Source organism: Ammospiza caudacuta, chromosome 10 (assembly GCF_027887145.1).
Source record: "Ammospiza caudacuta isolate bAmmCau1 chromosome 10, bAmmCau1.pri, whole genome shotgun sequence".
NCBI lineage: Eukaryota > Metazoa > Chordata > Aves > Passeriformes > Passerellidae > Ammospiza > Ammospiza caudacuta.
Genome location: NC_080602.1, coordinates 9,271,018 through 9,285,595, shown reverse-complemented (window position 1 = coordinate 9,285,595; position 14,578 = coordinate 9,271,018). Strand labels below are relative to the sequence as shown.

General features: G+C 40.9%; 1 protein-coding gene across 1 annotated transcript in view; it reads right to left on the bottom strand.

The window, feature by feature from the left end:
- The window catches only part of TLN2 (talin 2), a 146,484-nt gene that overhangs the window by 77,954 nt on the left and 53,952 nt on the right, over positions 1 to 14,578 (bottom strand). Inside the window, exons 3-8 of the mRNA XM_058811020.1 lie at positions 14,262 to 14,432; positions 10,275 to 10,372; positions 7,137 to 7,266; positions 5,718 to 5,870; positions 4,223 to 4,365; positions 2,683 to 2,810 (exon numbers count right to left, since the gene is read on the bottom strand). Of these exons, the coding sequence (XP_058667003.1) occupies positions 2,683 to 2,810; positions 4,223 to 4,365; positions 5,718 to 5,870; positions 7,137 to 7,266; positions 10,275 to 10,372; positions 14,262 to 14,432 (823 nt within the window). The remainder of the gene's footprint in view (positions 1 to 2,682; positions 2,811 to 4,222; positions 4,366 to 5,717; positions 5,871 to 7,136; positions 7,267 to 10,274; positions 10,373 to 14,261; positions 14,433 to 14,578) is intronic.

Sequence of the window (14,578 nt, the reverse complement as noted above, 5' to 3'; positions counted from 1 at the left end):
AAGAACTGAGCTCAGCACCAAGCTCACTCATCATCTGCAGTGTATTTGTTTTTCAGTGTGCTTGCACAGAATGGAGCTGTGCAGTTTGAGTGCTCCTTTCCTACCTGCACAGGAGCAGTGGGAGCTCTTTATTAAATATTCTCTCAGCAAATTCAGCCCCAGGGCAGCCTCTGCAGGTGCCATGCAAAACTAGATCTGTTCCACAGAGCAGGACTGCTTTTAAATTGACAGTTTAATGCTTTCACAATTTACTTTGGCACGAGCTTCAAGGAATTCCAAGAACCAATACCAACATCTTAGCAAGAGGCAGGAAAAAATCTCCATCTGTGCCAAGAATATTTTAGCAACGACAGAAAAAGATACAAAAGGTGTCTCTACACAAACATAATGTAGACAGGCAACTAAACTAAGCTGTTTCCAAACAATATCATTAAATACTACTGCTGCTCTGTTCTATTTTTTGTACAAGCTGACAGATTCTCCTTAAGGGAATCTGTAGCATCTTGAGGTTTCAGCAGTGAGTGACTGGATACCTCCCAAATGTATTTCACATACTGACCTACAGCATACAGTTTATATAAAAGAAAACCACTTTCTTACTTGAAAAACATCAGTGTTTATGCATTAAATAATCTTCAGAAAAAAATAATGAGGATTTAACTACACTTTTCTCTGTATTGCTCACAGTGAGCCAGGATCACTTGGCTCACTTAGACTCACAAAACAAAAGCAGGAGGTTTCACAACAAGGCTGCCATGATGGCTGTGTAAAATAAAGATATCATCACTAAATCATAAACATGTACACTTCAAATTAGGAGACAATGACCAGGGACTTACAGTTCTGGAGCAGATTCATCTACAGAGGAAAAAACTGAATTACCTCCAAATAAATGCTTAATTTTATGAAACTGATAAAACACCAGGACACAGAGCAATTACACTTGGTTACCTGCCAAGTTTGGTTCAAATACAATCAAAGCCCTAAATGAAAATAAAACAAGAGCAGAGAAAAATGCCCTACTGAATATAAGAAGGTTCTGAATTTTTGAATTCTGGTTCAAAATGGTTTCCACTGGAGTAACACTTTTCTAACAGATTGTTCAGTTATTAATACCTTTCATCTCTATTAGGATTAAAAAAACCACAATGCACATTATATGAGTGATGACTGTTTCATGATGGGCTCCAAACTGTCCAGCACTGCATGCAAAGTACAAGCAGTACATGCACACAAAGCAGCTTCAGTACACCACAAAACACACTCACTGTATGGGAGCTTAGAAAAAAGAAAAGAGAAAGAAACTTTCACTGAAAAATCCAAGCAGTGCATTAGAAAATCCTAAAAAATTTAAGCAACTGAATGCTGTTCAGCAGTTTGCAAAAGCCACTGGTGAAGCTTGTGGGAAATTACTGCTTTAAAAATTAAAAGCAACTATTTCAGGGAACACCTAACTCTTGAAATCATTGCCGTGGCACAACATGAGCTTATCATGACATAATACCCCAATGGTTTGCTGCAGGAATACTCCTCAGTGAGTGGAGAGGGAAGGGAAGAATAAGCAGACAATGGACAAATCCCAGAGTAAGATTGTTGTGTAGCTGGTCACAATTCTAGGAAATAAAACCCAAATGTACACTGAAGCTCTTACCCTGGGGCCCTGTAATTCTTAGACATCAGCATTTCTAATAGGAAAGATTCATGGGCCAGTCAGGAGCAGACAGACAGTAAAAGGAAAAGCTGATTATTAACTGGAACTGAAGGATGTTTATTTGCATAACTGAACTGCTGCTCCAGGAATAGGCTTCAGAAGTGAAGTGTTTCAGACAACCAGAGCTGCAGCACTGCCCATTCCACAGCAAGACACCAGCTCAGAGTGCTTCCCTGAGACACCATAAACCCCAAAGAGGCTCACAAAGGGAGCCTGAGGCAGCACTGAGCACTCTGCCAGTGGAACAGGACAGAAACCAAACACACACCCATTGCTGTGTGCCTCCAGCTAAGGGATTTATGAGCCTCATGTAGGCTTGGTGGACTGGGCAGTAAATAGCTCTCTTGTACCTTCCTACATTGCCTTCCTCAAACTTCAGCCCTTGGTTAATCCTACTGCAGGTAAGCCAATCAGAATATCCAAATCAGCAGAAAAATGGGACATCTAAATGTCAGTCAAACTTAACTTGCCCTCCTGATAGCAGTAAATTGTCACAATAAAGACGAAAGGATGAGCCACTTGTGAGCAGGACTTCTGTCCATGTCTGAAACAAAGAGCACAGTTCTGGAATTCCATTCATCCAACACCATGAGAGGCTGAATCTGACCAAGTGATTAATGCCACTAGAAAGTTTGAAAATTTAATTTCTACACACATGAGTATTCACTTTATTCAAATGACAAAACTTCTTCCCACTCTTGTACTTTCCTGGTACTAAGAGTGTATTAAACTGGCACTCTGGGAGGAGCCAGTGTCCTTATTAGTGCTGTCTGATAAGCCATTGCCAAAGGTGCCCTCATCAGCTGAGGCTGCTGATTTGTGCAATAAAGCTCCTTTCACTTGGAGATTGCTATTGAAAATACACTGAATCTGATTACCTCTGCTTGGAGTAATAAAATGTGCTTAATCTGTGACAACTCAACATTAGTTACACTTGAGGTCACCCAAAGTTAGAAGTTAGAAGTGTTTACTCTAAAAATCCAGGTTTATGTTTGTGTTCTACATGAGGTCCAAACTGGATCTGTGCTTGAAAGCCTCCGAATTCACAAGCCTTCTCAAAGGAGACAGGATGGGAGCCATTCAGAATGTCATCACGAGCCTGGAGGGGACAAACAAAGATGTGTCAGAGACACCCAAACTGCTAAACCCATCTCCAATTCCTTGAAAGCTCCAATACAGCCAGCAACACACCCTTTTCCATCTGAATGTCTTTGTTATTCCATTCTGGATGTGAATGTGACTAATAAAACAAGGGGCTAGATTATTTCATGGTGAGTATCTATGGAGACTTACTGAATTTATGATTGTATCAGCTTTGATCAAAAAGAGAGTTTGACAATCATTTCCTGTGTATATGTGTAAATAAAACACAACCTGCACAGACACTTCTGTGTATGTACACACACATTTACAGATGCATGTGTGTGCAAATACACACACTGAAAAGCTTTCACCCCACTGCCCCATCTAGGAGGGAGAGAGATCTCCGTAATTATAAAGGTAAAAACAAAATTACTGTTACAGATATGGCAATAGGACAGGCCCACAGCAGTTTTATTCCCTCTGTGTAAATTTGGTGGTCATTGCAGATGACAGATTTTATAGCTCTGGCAGTAGAAGCTCACCTACCCAAAGACAAAGCAATGACAAAGCATTATCAACACACACTGTCACACCAGCCTGGATTAAGTATTTCAGTGGCAGGAGAACAGCTCAGTGTGATGGTCTTCTAAAGTACTTCAAAGAGGTACTGCTGTTCTACAAGCAATAGAACAGCCTTACCTTCTGCCTCAGATTTTAAAAATGTAATTTATAGCAACATCAAGTATAACAACAGCACATTCCATCAAACTTTTATTTTTTTTTCTTTGAAAAAACACCCAAAAACTTTAACAACGAATTTAAAGCCTACTTTTTTTTTAGATTGAATTGCAGGCAACTGCAATGGCACCTTCAGTTAAATACTATCTTCTGCATAAAGCTCCTGCCTTTGCTAAGGCATGCACAGTTCCTCTGAGAGTTCAGGAAACCTGTCTGGATGGAATCCTACTGTGTTACATGACATGGTCCCTTCTGATGGAAAGCCTGCCTGCCTTGTGTGCTGCTGGGCAGAAGATTAGAAAGGAGTCTCACTGATCAGGCAGAAGAGAAAAAGACATGAGAAACAGAAAGCTGTTCAACATGACACAGAGAGCACCATCCACAGAAGAGAACAGGGAGAAGAATTAAAAAGAGCAACTTGGGACTAAAGACATGTACCAGTTTTAAGGACGCAGGATGTGAAAGCCAGTGGATTTTTGGCTCAGTGTCCATTACTGGGTTCAAAGCATTGGATTAAAAAAAAAATCAGCAAAGCATCTGTACTATCATGTGTTTTTGGAGGGCTAGACAAAAGAGCAAAACTAAAGCACATCCAGAACTGGAATTCTAGAAGATGGAGTATTTCAGCAGTGTATTTTTTCTAATTAACCTCCATGTGGGTTTCCTCAGACAAGGTAGAAAGTACTGTACCTGAACATAGAGCAAATTAAGCTGAACAGGATCTCTGGAATCTACATTCTGGTCTGAATAGAAGAACTTTCGCCTCAAGAGCAGCGTTTCATTCTCATCCACGCCTTGCTCGCGGAAGGTGCGGCTGTGATCCAGCCAGTTCACTGCAACAGAGACACAGCCAGGGACACGGTGAAACCCATGGGATAATGGGCATTTCCACTGGGGGAACTGGGATCCAGCCAGTTCAACAGAGACACAGCCAGGGACACTGAAAAATCCACACTGCTGCAGTGTCACAGCCTTTGTCAAACCCATGGGATAATGGGCATTTCCACTGGGGGGAACTGGGATCCAGCCAGTTCAACAAGAGCCATGCACATTGTAAAACCCACACAGCCCTTGTGAAATTCATGGGATAATGGGCATTTCCACTGGGGGGAACTGGGATCCAGCCAGTTCACTGCAACAGAGACACAGCCAGGGACACTGAAAAATCCACACTGCTGCAGTGTCACAGCCTTTGTCAAACCCATGGGATAATGGGCATTTCCACTGGGGGGAACTGGGATCCAGCCAGTTCAACAGAGACACAGCCAGGGACACTGAAAAATCCACACTGCTGCAGTGTCACAGCCTTTGTCAAACCCATGGGATAATGGGCATTTCCATTGTGGGGGAACTGGGATCCAGCCAGTTCAACAAGAGCCATGCACATTGTAAAACCCACACAGCCCTTGTGAAATTCATGGGATAATGGGCATTTCCACTGTGGGGGAAAACTCCACAAGAAATGTTACTTTCATTTCTGGGGCTAGGCATGAGTGCTGAAGGTTTGCTACAAATGAGAACTGTACAACAGCACTGCTGAGAAACAAGGATATACTACAGCATAAACATTGTTAATATTGAAGAAACAACTACAGTCATGTTTTACTGGTAAATTTGTATCTTTAAAGCTTCACAACAAAATAAGTTTACCACATTTTACCTCTAAAACATATGATTTGTTTACCTTTCTTATCCCCGAACACAATTTTAAAACATCTTCCTGCCACTTAGAGTTAACCTTAGTGTCTTATAGTAAAACAGAAAACACAGTTATCATGACTTAGCACACAAACCAAATCACATACTCTCTTAATTCTTTGGCAAATTTCACTTACAGTTAAAACTTATACTTTCAAACACAAAGCTACCTTTTAAGTGCTTTCAGTAGGCATCAATTATTAAATATCCAACTTCAATGAAGGGAGAAAAATAACCCTTCCCACTGAAGCTGGAATAGCCTTACCAAACACATACCAAAATGCACCTCAAAGCACCTGCTAACCCTCAAACTTACTCATTCACTTAATTTTAAAAGTACTCAATTGCAGACAGCACTACATAAAAAAGGGATGCAAAACACAGCCAGGAACCAACTGAAACACACTGAATGGCCACTGCATGGCTTCTTTGCAACATGATGTGGAAAGATATTAATCCAACAATTACCCTGGAACACAATACTCACAATCATCATCTGTATGAAGCTTTGCCTTGAGTTTTTCCATTTTTCTTTCATCTCGTAGCAGGGTCCTGTCTTTCTTAAGTGTTCCTGTACTCTCCTCTTTCTTCTCTTCGATGCTCTCCTGGATTAATGAATATTCCTCATAATTTGTTATTCCTGGAATTATAAATAAATCCAATATCTGACCTCATCTTTCCAATATATGAGTTCTTTGTCATATGCTGCATCTGCCACTTTCAGAAAGGTATGAAGTATAAGGTATTTTTTTCTGCTGCCTACCCAAGGGAAGCTGCCAGTTTAAAAACATGATGGAATGTAAAATAATTGTAAATTCAAAAATGGGGAGAGGCTATAGCAAATTTCCATTCATGGATGCCTACAATTGCTTCCTGAGGACTCAGCAATTTCAGCTTGCCTGTGATGTAAAAGAAATGTGGCAGAGCCAACTGAGGAACAGAAACCATGTGAAATTCATGATTTTTTTTGTTTAAAGTGTTATGACTCAACTCTTCCTGTGAATTTCATATGAAACTGAATCAAAAATCAGTTCAAAACATTTAGCATATATGCTAAGTTGTTCCAATTTCTTTGTTCTGTTTGATTTTTCTGTACTGTTTAGGAAAGCATGTTTATGATATACCAGACAGCAAATTAAATGCTCACCTACATGACCACATTCATGAAAACAAATCAAACTAGTTTTTGAGGTAAATTAGTTATAGCACATGAGAATCCAACATACAAAACCTCAAAGCTGAAATACATGATTCCCTTTCCAAGTAAAGTAATATAAATCAAATTAAGGCTGCTTGAACTCTAAATGAGATTTTAAGCAGTTTTAAGACTTAAATCAATCCATGTTGGATGCATACTTATAGTACATGTATTAAATACAAATTTGTTTTAAAAAATACCTACTTAGCTACGTATTGAGACAGACTATAAGCAATATCACACATTTTTGACCAGCTGCTCTGGATGGCTTCTGTGTGTATTTTTATAAATGATACAATTCTGTGATCAACTCAATCATAACAACACAAAGTCCTAAGCTTGGGCACGTTTCAAGGTCAGCAATGTTCCATTTTTATCCAATTAACACTGAGTATAAATTCAGTTCTAAACCCTTATCTCATAGCAAGAATAAATGTAATGTACAACAAAAAATTGGTACCTGTACTGTTGGATAACTTTGTGCCTTCAACTGCTAAATCCTGAAGTCTAAGGATACAGCTGACTCTCTACAGACTTTGATAAAACCTGGACAACAGGTTTCAAGAAAGTGTTTGGTAAGTAGTAACTTCAAACAAATGTAAATTTTTTCACATGTATGCTGATTTCTAGCCACATAACATCCTAACAATCAAAATTTAAATATGACAGAAGAAAAGATTCTTAAGCATGTGGGTCCTGAAACCTTACCTATCCTGCTGCAAATGGTAACCAGCAATTCACCCACTGTTTTAGAGTCATCCACCATGACTGTTTTCACTGAACCATCCAGCATCCGGATTTTCTGAGGTCTCTGTTTCTTTTTGTACTCCAATATATCCTAGGAAGTAAACACAACTGTTTCTAAATGCTTCTGGAAGCCACCACAAGCCAAAGCACTACCTTAGATGCCTAAAACAGGATTCCCTCCCCACCCTCCAAGCTGGATTTTTCCTTTGTGACACTATAGGCAAAGGTACTCATTTAATAAACTGGAGCAGTGACTGCTTTTAGATCTGGCAATGTCATTTCTCAAGGATTGCTCTTGTGCTGTGCAATGTACTCCAGCATTTCAGAAGGACTGCAGTGCTGTGGTTGCAGCAAGCTGGCCAGAACAGGAGCCAGTGGGACCTCGCCACCTCCAGGACACAAGAAACCACCTCTAACACAAGGTCACATCAAATATAGAGGATATAGCCAAAGTTACTTTCAACTGCCTGTTAATCATTCTCTGAAGACACTGCTGCCCACAGCAGCTCACAGTCACAACCTGAGGGCAGGAACAAACTGAGCTCTGAGGCACAGCAAGGAAAAGGACCAGGCCAAGTTCAGGAACAGACTCAGACCCTCCCAGCCCTCCAAATGCTGAACATTCTTCTCGCTGTTTAGGAAAAAAGATTTCTAAAAATATAGAAGCAAGAGCCTTGCACCATACCCATTCTGAGTGTGTAGTAACTGCACCATACGGATTCCTCAGCATGTAGTAACTGCAGCATACCCCATTCCTCAGCCTGTAGTAACTGCACCATACCCATTCCTCAGCATGTAGTAACTGCACCATACCCCATTTCCCAGCATGTAGTAACTGCACCATACCCATTCCTCAGCATGTAGTAACTGCACCATACCCCATTCCTCAGCATGTAGTAACTGCACCATACCCATTTCCCAGCATGTAGTAACTGCACCATACCCCATTCCTCAGCATGTAGTAACTGCACCATCCCCCATTCCTCAGCCTGTAGTAACTGCACCATACCCCATTCCTCAGCATGTAGTAACTGCACCATACCCCATTCCTCAGCATGTAGTAACTGCACCATACCCCATTCCTCAGCATGTAGTAACTGCACCATACCCCATTCCTCAGCATGTAGTAACTGCACCATACCCATTCCCCAGCATGTAGTAACTGCACCATACCCCATTCCTCAGCATGTAGTAACTGCACCATACCCCATCCCTCAGCATGTAGTAACTGCACTATACCCCATTTCCCAGCATGTAGTAACTGCACCATACCCCATTCCTCAGCCTGTAGTAACTGCACCATACCCATTCCTCAGCATGTAGTAACTGCACCATACCCCATTCCTCAGCATGTAGTAACTGCACCATACCCCATTCCTCAGCATGTAGTAACTGCACCATACCCCATTCCTCAGCATGTAGTAACTGCACCATACCCATTTCCCAGCCTGTAGTAACTGCACCATACCCCATTCCTCAGCATGTAGTAACTGCACCATACCCCATTCCTCAGCATGTAGTAACTGCACCATACCCCATTCCTCAGCATGTAGTAACTGCACCATACCCCATTCCTCAGCATGTAGTAACTGCACCATACCCCATTCCTCAGCATGTAGTAACTGCACCATACCCCATTCCTCAGCATGTAGTAACTGCACCATACCCCATTCCTCAGCATGTAGTAACTGCACCATACCCATTCCTCAGCATGTAGTAACTGCACCATACCCATTTCCCAGCATGTAGTAACTGCACCATACCCCATTCCTCAGCATGTAGTAACTGCACCATACCCCATTCCTCAGCATGTAGTAACTGCAACATACCCATTCCTCAGCATGTAGTAACTGCACCATACCCCATTCCTCAGCATGTAGTAACTGCACCATACCCATTTCCCAGCATGTAGTAACTGCACCATACCGATTCCTCAGCATGTAGTAACTGCACCATACCCCATTTCCCAGCATGTAGTAACTGCACCATACCCATTCCTCAGCATGTAGTAACTGCACCATACCCCATTCCTCAGCATGTAGTAACTGCACAATACCCATTTCCCAGCATGTAGTAACTGCACCATACCCATTTCCCACCATGTAGTAACTGCACCATACCCATTCCTCAGCATGTAGTAACTGCACCATACCCCATTTCTGAGCATGTAGTAACTGCACCATACCCCATTCCTCAGCATGTAGTAACTGCACCATACCCCATTTCTGAGCATGTAGTAACTGCACCATACCCATTCCTCAGCATGTAGTAACTGCACCATACCCCATTCCTCAGCATGTAGTAACTGCACCATACCCCATTTCTGAGCATGTAGTAACTGCACCATACCCCATTCCTCAGCATGTAGTAACTGCACCATACCCATTTCTGAGCATGTAGTAACTGCACCATACCCATTCCTCAGTATGTAGTAACTGCACCATACCCCATTCCTCAGCATGTAGTAACTGCACCATACCCATTTCCCAGCATGTAGTAACTGCACCATACCCCATTCCTCAGCATGTAGTAACTGCACCATACCCCATTCCTCAGCATGTAGTAACTGCACCATACCCCATTCCTCAGCATGTAGTAACTGCACCATACCCATTCCTCAGCATGTAGTAACTGCACCATACCCCATTTCCCAGCATGTAGTAACTGCACCATACCCCATTCCTCAGCATGTAGTAACTGCACCATACCCCATTTCCCAGCATGTAGTAACTGCACCATACCCATTTCCCAGCATGTAGTAACTGCACCATACCCATTTCCCAGCATGTAGTAACTGCACCATACCCATTCCTCAGCATGTAGTAACTGCACCATACCCCATTTCCCAGCATGTAGTAACTGCACCATACCCCATTTCCCAGCCTGTAGTAACTGCACCATACCCATTCCTCAGCATGTAGTAACTGCACCATACCCCATTCCTCAGCATGTAGTAACTGCACCATACCCCATTCCTCAGCATGTAGTAACTGCACCATACCCCATTCCTCAGCATGTAGTAACTGCACCATACCCATTCCTCAGCATGTAGTAACTGCACCATACCCCATTCCTCAGCATGTAGTAACTGCACCATACCCCATTCCTCAGCATGTAGTAATCCAGGGTCCTGCCAGCCTCCAGCCAGATCCCTTTCCGGGGGTCATCATCTGACAAGAACAATCCATAGTCAGAGGCTGTGGGACAGAACAGACAGAGACACATTGAAAAATATCAAACCTAAGGAAGCCAACATGGTTTAATTCAGGGCTAATCAGATTCAGGGTTAAGCCTACATTACACTCACCCTCCATTCTTAGTAAACTTGGATCGAATATTTTTCTGTGCTTCATGAAAAATTCAGTTTAGCAGCAGATAGCAGGGTACATTAGGCTTTACAGAAGGCTTGGAAAAAAGCCTCACTTTGTCATCACATCCTCACATGTCACATCTTCTGTGTATTATATTTATAACTACTTTTTTTGAGACAACCTGTTTTAAATGCTCACAGGTCCTGCTTTGGAATTGACTAACCAAAAATACAAGCAAGTTTGGCCTTAACCACAGTGTACTATTTCAGGCAGCAGCTCTATTTTCAAAACACAGTTTGCTTTCAACCCTCCACAAAATGAGTTTATAATAAACTTGGGAATCTTTTGGGTAGATGATTCAGGTTTAGCTGTTTAAAAATATACAAGACTTCTAGAATTATATCCATGGCAAACACAGCAAAAACTTCTATCTTTTGAATGTCAATTGATTCTTTCAGAAGTAAATGATAAAATTTTCATTGACACACAAAACCAAATCCAGGCTTAAGTTTAAAAGACTGAACTCCAGATACACAAAATGAGGCATCATGACTGTTAATTTAAGGCCTAAACTCCAGAAATATCAACTGAGGCATCATGACTGTTAATTTAAGGCCTATCCATATGCATGAAGAACCAATGCAGAATCCACTTCACAAACAACCAACGATTCAGCAGCTGAGCCTGCTCTGTTGGCAGCTCTGCAGGTTAAGCTAATTCCCTTTCTCATGGCCAACAGTGCAGAGCCACCTACAGCAGCTCTGGGCCCCACCTTGTTACTGTCAGCCACGTGTCAGGACGCTTTGGACAGAAAGCCATGTAAAAATACCTACAAATTTTTGATAATATTTCATTCTTAAATACCATGCATAGCAATAATTTACATTTAACAGCATTTACCTTGAACACATGATTATTTATGCAATTATAGAGAAGACCTTAAACATAACTGATAGAAGTGCAACTGACTTACAGAGACCCAATTTAAAAGGAAGAATCCTTCCATAAACAACTAAGTGAGATGAAAAACTTTCCCTGCTGGCCTTAATTAAAAACTCCCCTGAAAGGTCAAGTGATCTGCCCATACAGGGATATTTATGATACAGATTCAATACATAACCACTTCTGTAAGATTTGAGAATCTCTGCCTATAAATAGGTTGTGACCTTTAGAAGCAGACAAAGTGCCCAGAGCACAGCAGCACCAAGGAAGCACAGAGAGCTCTGTGCTGCCTGCACCTGGAAATGAAACAGCAGGAGCTGTGCAAGTGCACATGGAAATCATGGCCAGCTTTGTGCTGGGACCAGGCTGTGGGAGAGTGAAATGTGCACAGCTGACAGCCATAAGGACATTTTTTATTGTGCACATCCAGTTTGTCAACTGTACAGCTGTCTCCTGAACTAACAGGCAAACACACACTTTAACAGCCACCAAGAAAGGGAAAGGATGTGTTGGAAACATTTCTGTTCATCACTCAATCTTCTAGTGAAGACTCCAAGTGCACTGCAATCATAAGCAAAGGAAAAGCCCTACTATAAAATCTGAGAATTCCTTGGCTTTTCTTTGAGGTTCATGATGTTCAGGGATATTTATCACTCAACTTCTCCAAATTCAACAGCTGTCTACAATCACTGCCTTGAGAGGCCAGCATGGTAAAAATGCACAACTTTTATCTGAAAAATGAAGCTCTGGGACTAGACTTCCAAAGGGCTCCTGCAAAGAAGCAATTCTCAGTAACAGTAATAAAGTCCATTACTAGTAAGTTTTCCTAAGAAGATTTTTGAAATGGCTGTAGAATTTGAGAGCTTAAACCTCAATAAACAACCTGCTTTAAGAATTACATTCTGGTGGCATTATATACAATGCAGCACCAAAGGGCTTTGAAGTATCTGAATTTTTGGACAACTTTGGTTGTGTCAAAACCAGATCTTTTGTCCATGGTGTTTACCAGTCTATATTTACCTAATTTGATCAATAGGTACAGAGAGTTACATTTGATTAACATGTAGCACTGTGGTAGCTATGGTATGCACAGCAGGGTGATTTTAGTTATTAACCAGTTTCAAGCATTTCTCTTTGCACATTTTGGAGGTACCAAGCCATTCTTTTGAAATTCGTGTCACTGCTTCCTTTGCTGAGGCATAAAATAACTCTGCACAGATTTTCTTAGAACACATTGCCAGAAACATTGCTTTAAGTAGGCAATACCAAACAAAAAATGCTCTTCAAGCAGGAGAGCAATTTCTCACCTTTAAAGCAAACCAGATATTTATTTAAGAAATCTAAAAACATCCATTGTAGGAAAACCTCTGTCAGGACAAAAGGAAGAAAAATAACTGTCAAGGCCCAAAACATTCCTCTGACTGCCCTAGAAGACTCAAAACCCTACCAAAGAGTTCAAAGGGTTGTGCCCACCCAGGGATGCCAATCTTGGGTTTGTGTTGCTGAAATGGCTTTTGAGGTATTAAAGAGTTGTTTTTTTTTTTAGTTTTGTGACTGAAGAAGAAGTCAAGATTTTTAAACTTTGGTTTTTAAAGTTGTTTATATTTTTATTTAATACATTCTGGTTTTGACTTGTTGAGGTTTGTTTAGCAGATTGGGTTGAGGCACACTGACTGCTTTAGGGGTGGTGTTAGTTTTTTATACTAGAAACTATGTGTACTTTATTTAGAATAACTTTTTAATACTTATTTATGTTAGACAGTTTGTCTTTAATTTAGAAGTGTCACTATTACAGCAGAAGATGGAGGACAAGAAGAAGAAAGGATATGTTTAAATTTTTTTATTTTGCTTTTTGAACTTCTATTTTAAAAACTTTAAAATTTTACTTTTTCACTTTGTGACAAGTTAGCTATCATTTTACTTAAACTATTGTGGCTTGTAAATCTTCACATAAAGTTGGTAATTGTTTCTATGGGTTAAAATTAAAGGTGCAGGTGTCTTTGACTTTGTGCTAAGGTCCTTGAGCTCTTTGCTAGGGTTTTGAGTCTTCTAGGGCAGTCAGAGGAATGTTTTGGGTTTTGACAACAACTTTTGGTCCCTTAAAATCTGTTTGCACTTGCTTCCTTTCACTCCAGAACCCTACAACTTAAATAAAAACAAAAAAAACAACAACAAAAAAAAAAAAAAAAAAAAAAAAAAAAAAAAAAAACAAAAAAAACCAAAAAACCCCCCAAAACAAACAAAAAAACAAACAAAAAACCAAAAAAAAAACCAAAAAACCCCCCAAAAAACAACAAAAAAAAAACCAAACCAAAATCTGTCACAGATATATTTGATGAAAAATCCTTTTGCTACGATCTTTTTCTCCTGAGAAGCCAAGAGGCCTCAGGAATGAAATGCAAACATTGATTATCTGCTGCTGTGGAATGCAACAGGTGCATCTGTGATTGGTCTCATGTGGTTGTTTCTAATTAATGGCCAATCACAGTCAGCTGGCTCAGACTCTCTGGTCAGTCATAGGATTTTATTATCATTCCATTCTTTTCTACTCCTTGCTAGCGTTTTGATGAAATCATTTCTTCTCTTCTTTTAGTACTGTTTTAATATATCATTCTCTTTTAATATAATATATATCATAAAATAGTAAATCAGCCTTCTGAAACGCGGAGTCAAGCTTCCCATCTTTCCCCACGTCAGGGCTGCCTGCAAATTCAACACTCTCCAGCATAAGAAATCAATGGAGAAACAGGACAAATGTCCAAAGCCCCTCGGGGTCGGTGTCCATTTCCAGTTCAGCGGAACTGGAGCGAGGAGGGAGGAGAGAGGAGCTCACCCTGGCCTGTCTGCGCCTCGGGCACGCGCTCCCGGATCGCGCGGCACGCGTCGTACACGGCCGTGGACGGCTCGAACTGCATCGTCTTCACCACATTGCACTGCCGCACGCAGATCTTCAGCGACAGAGCCACCATGGTGCCAAGCCTCTTGCAAGCCCCTACTGGAGTGCCTGAAAAAGAAGGAGCGGTGTTGTTGCTTAGTTTTTCATTTAATGCTTTAATGTAATCAGCTTTTCATTAAACGAATGAAACTAGTTCGGTAAAATTGCATTTATTCAATTGCACTTCTATATAAAGTCTCATTAGGATCATTAAG